We start from the raw sequence: 10383 nt of genomic DNA on the forward strand, positions 1-10383 counted from the left end.
ATAATTAAGTGACCATATATTAAAAGCATTTTCATGTTTTGCCACAGTGATGCAAAGATGTTGCATATAATCATCTAATGCTCGTGCGTGGTGAAGGTACAGTCATTGGATATGTTGGCTGAATCACTTGCATCAAATAAAATGGCAATATTTAATGCAAGTACAACATATCATAACTGCATCTTAACATATCATAAATGCAGACTAACCAGTTATGTTAGTTATTGCTCTACATCTCCCTTTGACTTGTTTTTCCAGAAGTCTTAACCTTTTAGAGAAACTCATGTTCTGCAGATCTCCAGGAAGCTGTGAGGTTTTACTAAACTGCTGTTACTTTGTATGTCTTTATTCTTTTAATAGAAATAAGTTCAAAGCAGCCTGACTGAGCCAGGCACTTACTGAAATTTCCTAAGTGAAGTCTCAGCCACTCAAAAAATCAAATCCCAAATAAACCCCTCCTATTTGTTGCTCCTGGCTGTAGTTCTTCTGAGCTCTTTGGGTCTGAAAGTGCCATCTTTCAGACTATGTTTCAACCTCAAACTGAAAGTATAGCACTGAGCTGTTCCATTTAGAAAACAGTGAGAAGAGAGAGCTTTTTTAGAAAGTCAGTTTGCATTATGCACCTACAGCCATAAATATCCTGTCTTCTCACTGAACAGGATCTGCTCTGTCTAGGACAAAAGCTCAGAAGAACTCTCACAGGTAGGGGATTTACCCATAATTTTCTTCTATGTTTTTCCTTAAACACATCACTGTGCAGATGTGCCTGGATATACCTCAATAGGTATCTAATTTTGATCTGCAGTAATTGGCTTCTCTGAACCAATTTGAGAAATCAAGAAAATGAGACTTCTGTGAACATCAGTTTCTGGGAGAAAGAGATGAAAACATCGTGTACTATGTAATCAGGCTTTCTGGTAGAGAGCCATAACACAGGCAGTTTGAAAAATTGCCACACTTCATGAGAGATGCTGATGAGTTTAGATTAGAAATAATTGGAATAATGTAATGCATGTTTACTTAAAACAGCTGCAAAATCTCAACATTTATTTTGACATCCACTAGGAGCACCTAATCCTTTTGACATGATAATATATTCTGTAGAATTTGGAGTCATTCCAAGGACCTAAAACTGCTTTTCAAAGAAACCTTGAACTATACTTGCAAACTTTATTAACTCATCCATGTGCATATGTTCCTGGATTTTTCTAGGCCTACATCCAGTCTGTGTTCACAGAGGCAGATGTGTGATGTTGATAGAAACTTTGAAGGCATGGGTGAACTTTTTTTTCCTTTCTCTTGGTGGAAATAGATGCGTGTCTTGACTTTCTAGGATAACATAGTTTTTTTAAAAAGTGTCTTTCTTTAAGCATTTTCTTCAAGTTGCAAGGGTTTTACTAGTTAACTTTCTAAGCTCCTTAGCATGTATCAAACTCTGTTCTTTAAGTTCTTTCTTGTGGAATGATTTCCAGTCTAGCTTTTTGCTATCCTTTCCTACCCAGCTGCGTCAGACCTCTCTGCTGTGTACACTTCACCTTCAGTCTGTACTAACCTGTACTAATCCTCTGCATTTCTTCAAAGAGCATTGTGCCAATGCAACCCCAGTGCACTGTTGTGGTATGTACAGGATATTTCCACCCCTCCCCAAATAATCTCACCAATTGTATTTACTTGGGCCAATGGACAGCCACATTTACCATCACATGCCAGGAGTCATTAGCAGAGCAGTCCAAAGACAAGGAATGTTTCACTCACACTTGTACCACTGCTTCAGGCCTTTGAAAGTTGTCTGCAGCTCTACGAGGCGCGTGCCAGCTTTGAGGAGTTTAAAGTTCCTATGTGTGTTTTGCCTGCTACTATTAGCAACAATGTGCCAGGCACAGACTATAGCCTTGGTACTGACACTGCCTTGAATGCTATTGTGGAGGTAAGACTGCATATCTTTTAAAAGTTAAGATGACAAAATGCATAAGATGAGGTTACTTAAAGACTTTGAAATGTCTGGTTTTCTTAAAGAACTCAGTTACTTGTGTTTTTTAATGGTTAATACTTCAGTTTTCCAAGACTGATTAAAGATTAACCTTAGAAAAAATATTATTTTAAATGCTTAATTTTTGGGTACTATCTTTAGTTCTTCAAGACTCCTGCATTAGTACTTAGGGTATTTGCTTTTACTGAGAATCAAATATTTTGCTTTCTTCAATTTAATTTTTTATCTAATTTTTACTTATTACTTAGGTAAAAGAAGAAAGCACATATTTTATAAATAAATGCCCCATTTGTTGGATGAACTATTGACTGAGCTCAGTGCAGTTGAGCATTTTAAGTACATGATTAACGCTAAACACATGAATAATCCCGTAGACTCCATTAGGCTTAACATACATTAAGTGCATATAAATGCATGGATAGTATAAGCAGTTAACTCTGTCACTGATGTTCAGCTAAACAATGCAGGGTCAGAACAATCAGTGTCTTAGTTTTAGTCTACCATAGTTTTTCCCTTGGGTACAACTGCTTCATGAGCTCTTTCAGTCCTATTTGCTCTGCGTAAGACACAGCAAAGGGAACTGAGCTGAGGTGTAATGCAAACAAATGAGTAAATCTTACCAGCTCTGAGTTTCATCAAACCCATCATTAGCAAGCCGTGTAACTAACCATGAAGTAATTTGCCAAGGAAGTAAAACCAAGACTACAGATCCAGGGGGTTGGGAAAAGCAGGTTTGTTTTCCTGCTTTATACAGTGTTCTTACACAGTGAGTGAAAAAGCTCAGTAGATAACTGGAAGAGCTGTGGCAGAAAACAGGGTGGCCTTTGGGAGCTGCATGCAGCATCCCTGGGCTGAGATGTCCTAAGGTGTTGTGTTGGTGTCATCATGTAACAATGTTCTTAGGCAGGAAATGGGTACTTCACCACTCCTCTAGCTTTTTCCCCCCTTGTCCTGACATTTATTCAAGTAGCTAAATCTGGTAATTGTGAATGATGCCCCTTCAAAAGTGATAACTTTGGAAACACAATGGGGTAACAAATGATTTTCTATAGTGCTGCTTGCTCTTACATAATTGTTTTTGGTACTAATTTAATTACAGTTTGTATCGATATCAGTGATGCTTTCTGTAAAAAAAAATGGTTGCATCATTTGAATTTTGTTGTCATTAGGATGTTGAGTTAATGCTAATAGCAGCACACTTGATTTGGTGTTTCAAACATTAGGATTTCTCATTAAGCTGGGTCAGTTCATATAAAAACTGAACTAGCAACAGAATACCAAAACAAGTCATCAGACCTTGCTTATGATGTCTGAAACCTGCACCAGGCATTTGAGGTTTGGCTTTTCCAGCCTGTAGTGTAGTGTATGAATTAATAATTCATTTAAGTCTGCCTGTGCCAATTTCATATTTGGGTATTTCTGTCACAGTAATTCCGAGAAAGCAAGAGTAGTAGGAAGTTTGTACTCCATCTCTTGTATGGTCAAGGACAGAAACCCTTCTAAGTAGATTTCAAGTGATTAGTCCCATTGGCAATGACTGATTTACCTCCTTGCTTAGTACTTGGAGATTCTCAAAAGGCAGAAAATTCCACTCTCCTGCCAGCAGATGGGAAATCTTTTTAGAAATCTTGGGATTTACAAATACTAGAAGTCTCTCAAAATGGTGGAAACCTTCACATGTATCTCTATTGTCTAAAGACAAGATTATTTTATAACGTAAGTTCAACACATAGTACCTATCCAGTTTCAGGCAGCTCTTTAAAAAATGAGTTAAATTTCTCCAGTGCTACAGTATTCTGCAAAAATTTTCATGAAATAATGTCTGCAAGGAGAAAGTAAAGTGCTTGGTGACACGGTAAAACCCAAGACAAGTAAGTAAAAGTGTCATTTTGAAAAACTGACAGAAAGTCAACATAGACTTTTGTGACATAGTATGTTATGGAGATAATTCTCTGCTTGGGATAACAGAATATCCATATTCTGAATAAATTCATGTGAATGCTGCACTTTTGTGTGTAAGCACATAATATGCATATATGCAAATACATAAATAAAATATGTATAAATTAAATTGCATGTATCTTTTGCTAGCTTGACCTAAATACATGCATGTACTGGTCTTAGTCTTTAAATGCATTAAACTTTCTTATGTTAGAAGTTCTAGAGTTTTTATATTAAGTTTTCTCATATATCAAGTAATGATTTGTTCTGTGATGTGTTGGGTATGGTTTTAAGGGCCATATTGCTCACACTCTGAATTTCAGAAGTAGTATTTTCAGTTAGCTGAATGAAGTTCTGGTTTTGAAAAACCGTGAACTAGAAATACCTCAAATATTACAGCACCTACAGTTACTCATTCAAAAAATCAGAAAGTTGGGGGATTTTTTAATGTTACCATAATTCAGGTTGCAAGTTGACAAACTTTCCAGGTACTTCCATTTCCAATTTTATTAAACAGAACTGGTGTTGGGACACTACATCAGTTTCACAAAATTCTTCCTGTCACAAAATGTGGTATATCCTATTTATTTATTTGTTTCTAAGACAAAGAAGAAAATAGGGCCTCTTTATTTCTCTGACTTGCTTTCTGAAAGGAAAATACATTAATGAGCAACTTTAAAATAACTTCAAATGGTAGAAAAATTCATTCCAGGAGGTGAGTTTGTCAAATAGATTCTTGAGTATTACTAAAACCTAAACGTGGATAGTAAACTAGTTCCTAAGTTTCTGCATTTTCCTTAGTTACAATATTTTCCTAAGATTCCTAGGTCTTGCCACACTGGAGATTGCCTCTGTCTTTGTTACTTTCCTCTTCTCTTAGAAATATTCCTCTTCTCTAAGAAATATTGGTGTTAACTGGTTACACATAAGTAACAGATCTCCCTGTAGAGAACATTGCTTATGCTGGTCAGAGTAAGGTGCAAGTGGAGATTTCAGTCTTGTTACAGTAACTATGCACCTGTTAGTAAAAAACCAAAAACATTTTAAAACATGCACCAGTAGTGCTTGAAAGAATTATATTTATCTGGAAATCATTACTGGAAAGTAATTGGGCAGTACATGCTCAGGACTTAAAAAGTTCAGTATAGATAGGAATGCAGTGAATTTTAATATCAATGCTAAGAAGAAGTAATGAATAGAGTTAAAGAAGAGAAGTTTATTCATCCCACAATTCCTTGAAAAGCTTCATTATATCTACTTGTATCTGTGTTAGAAAATGCAGATACATAACTGGTTAATGTCACTACAAACCAAAACGAACTCTTGTTTCAGTATTTGCAGGAAGCAAGTATATGTTAAGAATTACTAGTAGAAAAACATTTTATTTCTACCCTGGTGTTCAGTATATGATTTATAAGAAATCCTTTCTTGGATAATTATTGCAGTTACACGGGCTATAACATTTTGGAATTCTTTAAAGATTCATTCTTTACAAATGCTTTATTTTTAACTTTTTTGTTACCAGTAGGTGACACAAAGTTGCATGACATACAAAAACGTAAGCAGTGAGGGGTTGTAGTGCATACTCAGGCTGTGGTGTCTCTGAGCAGACGTGTGACCGCATCAAGCAGTCGGCCAGCGGCACCAAGCGCCGCGTGTTCATCATCGAGACCATGGGCGGCTACTGCGGCTACCTGGCCAACATGGGGGCCCTGGCAGCAGGAGCTGATGCTGCTTACATCTTCGAGGAGCAGTTTGATATCAGGGAGCTCCAGGTACTCAGCACCTTTTTTGCTCATTCTTAAGTAGATCTAAAGCTGTTGTACGTGTGTATCGTAATGTGTGTACTTGAAGCAGATGGCTCATGAAAGAAAGAAACAGCTGAGGTTGGGCCTAAAATCTGGCTTGTCATGCCAGTTCCATAACATCATATAAAGGAATGCAGACACAATCACTCTTGACAACCAAGTTCAGTAAAATGACAAAAATAATTGTATTGGCCATTAAGCACTACTAGATTAATTGTTTCATTTTTAGTCTTCTGATTGAAATTCAAATTAAATGAACAGACCTGGGTTGTTTTAAAATAAAGCCAAAAAGAAGATAACAGTATTTTCTTATTACAATAGAGTTGTATTTAAAGGCTGTTCAGGACAAGAACTGACCAGTATGTCAGGTTTATTTAGATACTGACTCTATTACCACAGCTATTCAGAGCATGTCTGGAAGTGTTACTAAAATAAAGCCCTCAGGCTTTAAGGATTACGGATTATGGTGTAGTACATTCACAAGCTGATATGGAACTTGTCTGTTGTGAGGACTTTACACTTCTGAGATGGTTAGTGCTAGCTGCAGTCATGGACAAACACAAAGCTAAAAGGATTGAACTTTCCTGAGAAGCACAGAGATGTGAAATGAATCAGAACTTATCCCCGTGCAGTTGTTGGCAGGACTGGAAGTAAGGGCAGGCTGTAAACTTCAGTGGCAATTTGTGTATTTTTATGTGTATCAAGCTGGATGCTGTACCAGTATAGAATATAAAACCTCCTTTGATTTAATAAAATCTGTTACTTCTGATATAGAGAAAGATGTTAGTTTTAACTCAAGATGAATTGTCATACACAGCATGTTATCCTATATCTCCAGAAATCTTGATAATTTCAATTTGCACATAATGCTTTATGTGGAATATTTGACAGAAGTTCTCAGGAAATGTAGGCTCGTTAAAGTTGTTTCAGATACAGAGTTCTGTATGGATCTTTAAAAATACTTTTGTTCCTAGGCTAATGTGGAACACTTGACTGAAAAAATGAAAACCAGTATCCAGCGTGGTCTAGTGCTGAGGTAAGTAAAAGTACTTGTAATAGATGGCATCAGTGATACTGAGCATTCCCAGCCAGGTAGGCTGCTTGGCCACTTGGAATGACACTCCAAGTCTATATTCCTTGATTATTCCTTTAACTTGAGATTTTTAGAAAAGCTGTGCTCCAAAAGGCAATTCTGTGACCTGTCTGGAAGTGCAAGTCTAAAAATTCTTTCTATGTAAATATATTTGCTCTGTAATCTAATACTTCATCCTATTTTCAGTCTGTTTTCTCATTGGGTTTGTCTTTTATTCCAGACTCCTTCTTACTAAAGGTAGTGTGCCACACTGTAGCCTTTACTGTAAAACCCCTAAAAATCATGAGCCTGTTACATGAAAGTGAGTGTATGTGATCAGATGAAAATGTCCCAGCCAGAATTACTGCTATCAAGAAAAGGAAAAAGACTTGTCATTCAGTAGCTGCAAAGACATCCAGTGCTTTAGAGTAAAATTGCTAACTGTCTGGCCTTAATTGTTACAGAAATGAGAACTGCAATGAGAACTACACAACTGATTTCATTTATCAGCTGTATTCTGAAGAAGGAAAAGGAGTGTTTGACTGTAGAAAAAATGTATTGGGCCATATGCAGCAGGTAAATACAACCCTACAGTTACAGACAGCACTAACTCTGTGTGCACAAAGTATATACACTACACTATTCAAGCATTTGAAACACGTCTGACTCAAGATTAAGGGAAAAAAATTTGAATTTTTGTTTGTAGGCAACTCAGAAGTATTTTTTAGCATCAGGTTTTATTGCAAACCCTTTTTAAAAATCTAGGAAAAATGCATTAGATTCTTTATGAATTTCATTTTTATTCCTCTTCTGTCTATATTAATAAATAATTCCACTTTTTGTCTTATATTTAATTGTAATACTTTCTTCATAATACTATTATCTGCCCATCCATAATGTCTCTGCCTCTTGAACCATCTTGAAGAGCAGAGATTTCATTAAGAAAATCTATGCAGATGGGTGTTTTTGTGGAAGAGACAGAAGTGAGCTACTCCTTTGGCCTGTGTTGTCTGCATGGCTTTATCTCACTGTGCAGCTGGTGGGTGGGCAAAGGGAGTTCCTGATTTGGCTACACTTATCACTGAGGCTGACCTAGAGGAAAATGCACAGTCCCCTCCATTCTTCTAAATGAGAATTAGAATTGATTCTGGGGGAATTCCACAGGTGCTGAACACAAATTTTAAACACCTTAGACTGACTAATGGAGTGGGGCTTTTGGTTTGTTTTACTAAGTGGGGGAAATGGAAATCAGAGGTAGAGCAAGCCATTAACAGAGATAACTGCTAGAACAAACACCAATCCTGCTTTGATAAGCTAACCCAGAATTCAATTTTTGCACAGGGTGGAGCACCTTCACCATTTGATAGAAATTTCGGGACAAAAATTTCAGCAAAAGCTATGCAGTGGATCTCCAAAAAACTGAAGGAAACCTACCGGAAAGGTGCAGAAAAATTTGGTGCAGTCTCTTGTTACTGTCTTTGATTGTCTGTCAGTATGTAAGATTCCTCCACTTTGCAAACATATGACAATTTGTTAGTCAACATACTTCTTCCCATCTTGGTGGTTTTTATTATTCAGTAGTGCCTTTCTGTAGTTCTTGCTGTATGAGCATTTCCACTTCAGTGAGGTCAATAATTCAGATAGCTGCTTCATCATCCTCTTAAAATAGCCAGTGTGATGGAAGGTTTACATGCTTGCAGGAATTGATGTTTGTATAGTTACATTTGTTCTTTTTTGTTTCATGCTGCCTTCATGGGAGACAGAAGGAGGTAATACTTAGTCTTTGAGAATTATTGTAAACCACTACTTCCTAAAATCTGATCTAAAACTGGATGCTAAAATTCAATCATTTTGTTGTTTAACTGCACTGTAATTTCATTGCTAATCACTGAAGTTAAGCTAAAAAGATCTAATCCTATTAAAGTACTAATCTGATGTTATATCAATCTATTAAATAATCAGTAGCTGAAATTAGGCTACTGTAAGTTTTTGTTCAGTTTAATTACAGAAAAGTGGTATTTGCTCTTATACTTGTAAGAAGGATGCTGAATTACTTCATTCTTTTTAGGAAAAGTATTTGCCAATACCGATGACTCCGTTTGTTTGCTGGGAATGCGGAGGCGCAACCTTGTTTTCCAACCTGTGGCTGAGCTGAAGAGTGAAACAGACTTTGTGTACGTATGCACTGCCTGGTGGTAAACACCTCACCACAGCCTGCCTTGCACCACTTCAAACAAACGCTTCCCAACGCCTTACTGCTTTTGCCTGAGGCCTGAATTCTCCCAGATCCACTTGGATTGTTTGCTTCTCTCTTGCTTTTGTGCTTTTACTTCATCCTCCTTACACCTGAAAGTCTCATGGTGAAGTCTGGAACTGCTGTCCCGTTAAGTAACCTCAATGTGATTGCTTAATGCCTAGAATTACTTTACTTCTGTTTCAGTTCACTGGGGCAGCATTTTTGTGCCAGATTTGGTATTAACACTGTTCATTTCTTTGGGATTCTGTCCCTGATTCTTCTCGTTTGTGTCAGTGTTTTACATCCCATGATGGTCAATGCCATTCCTAATGAAGGTGTTTGCCTTACCCCATGTGTTTCACCTCCCTGTTTCCCCCCCAGACACAGGATTCCCAAGGAGCAGTGGTGGCTGAAGCTGCGACCGCTGATGAAGATCCTGGCCAAGTACAAGACCAGCTATGACGTGTCAGACTCAGGCCAGCTGGAACATGTGGCCATGCTCCCAAAGGAAGCTGAGACGGGAGCCATCTAAACACACCACATTTAGATTGTTGTCATAGATGCACATTGTGAGTAACAATGCTTTAGAATCGTTAAAGCTTTGTTTTGTAACATTTAAATTATTGTTCCAGCACTTTATGTGAAACATGACGTTCAGCTGTCACACAGATTTTGTCCTGTTTGTGTGTTCTATTTGAAACAAACCCTTGCATCTAATGGAAAACACCAGTACTGATACTGCCCTTTAACAAGCAAGTGCAACACCGTTCTATGCACTCCGTAAGTTACTCATCTACTGCACTTTGTTTCAGAGTACTTACACCCAAAAATAAGTGTAGATGGCTAGTTCTTGTGTTGAGTTACAGGATGTGCTTAATGTTTCCAAAATGAAATAAAATACTGTTGCAAACATCACATGTGTGTTCACTTGCTTTTAAACAGCTGGCGAAATAATACTCGAAGGATTCTCTATAGACTCCAGTGAAGGAAAAAGAAATTCCCCTTTTCATTCCTCAGCGCTGCAGGAAGTAGTCACACCAGAGCAAGTGGTTTTTCATTGCTGCTTCAGGATCAGGCTAGGAGTTGGAATAATTTCCCCTTGTACAGGAAAGATAAAACTAGTTCTTGGGGTTGGGAGTGGGGAAGAACAGCTTTAGCAAGGTGAGATTCATAAGGGTGTAACCTGGCCCTTGCTTCATGTTTTTTTTTTTTTTCTCAGAGCTTCTTTAAGATTAACACCCCCAATACTGATCAGAAAGGGTAACGAGGCTGAAAAACAGCCAAAAATGTTTTCTCATGCTAGTTTATGTTAACTGGACCATCACAAGGTAAATAC

At 37.5% G+C, this 10383-nt stretch overlaps 1 protein-coding gene across 4 annotated transcripts in view; it reads left to right on the forward strand.

Annotated features, from left to right (window-relative positions):
- The window catches only part of PFKP (phosphofructokinase, platelet), a 42791-nt gene extending 32829 nt beyond the window's left edge, over positions 1-9962 (forward strand). For 2 of the 4 annotated variants that reach the window (XM_066551361.1, XM_066551379.1), the window contains 7 exons: positions 1775-1927; positions 5542-5706; positions 6714-6775; positions 7276-7387; positions 8153-8252; positions 8880-8985; positions 9429-9962. In XM_066551361.1, coding sequence (XP_066407458.1) covers positions 1775-1927; positions 5542-5706; positions 6714-6775; positions 7276-7387; positions 8153-8252; positions 8880-8985; positions 9429-9579 — 849 coding nt within the window. In that variant the 3' untranslated portion in view covers positions 9580-9962. Of the gene's footprint in view, positions 1-1774; positions 1928-5541; positions 5707-6713; positions 6776-7275; positions 7388-8152; positions 8253-8574; positions 8581-8879; positions 8986-9428 lie in introns of all 4 variants that reach the window. The other 2 variants (XM_066551370.1, XM_066551388.1) reach the window with 2 other exon arrangements.
- The last annotated feature ends 421 nt before the right edge of the window (positions 9963-10383 follow it).

Source organism: Molothrus aeneus, chromosome 1 (assembly GCF_037042795.1).
Source record: "Molothrus aeneus isolate 106 chromosome 1, BPBGC_Maene_1.0, whole genome shotgun sequence".
NCBI classification, from domain to species: Eukaryota; Metazoa; Chordata; class Aves; order Passeriformes; family Icteridae; genus Molothrus; species Molothrus aeneus.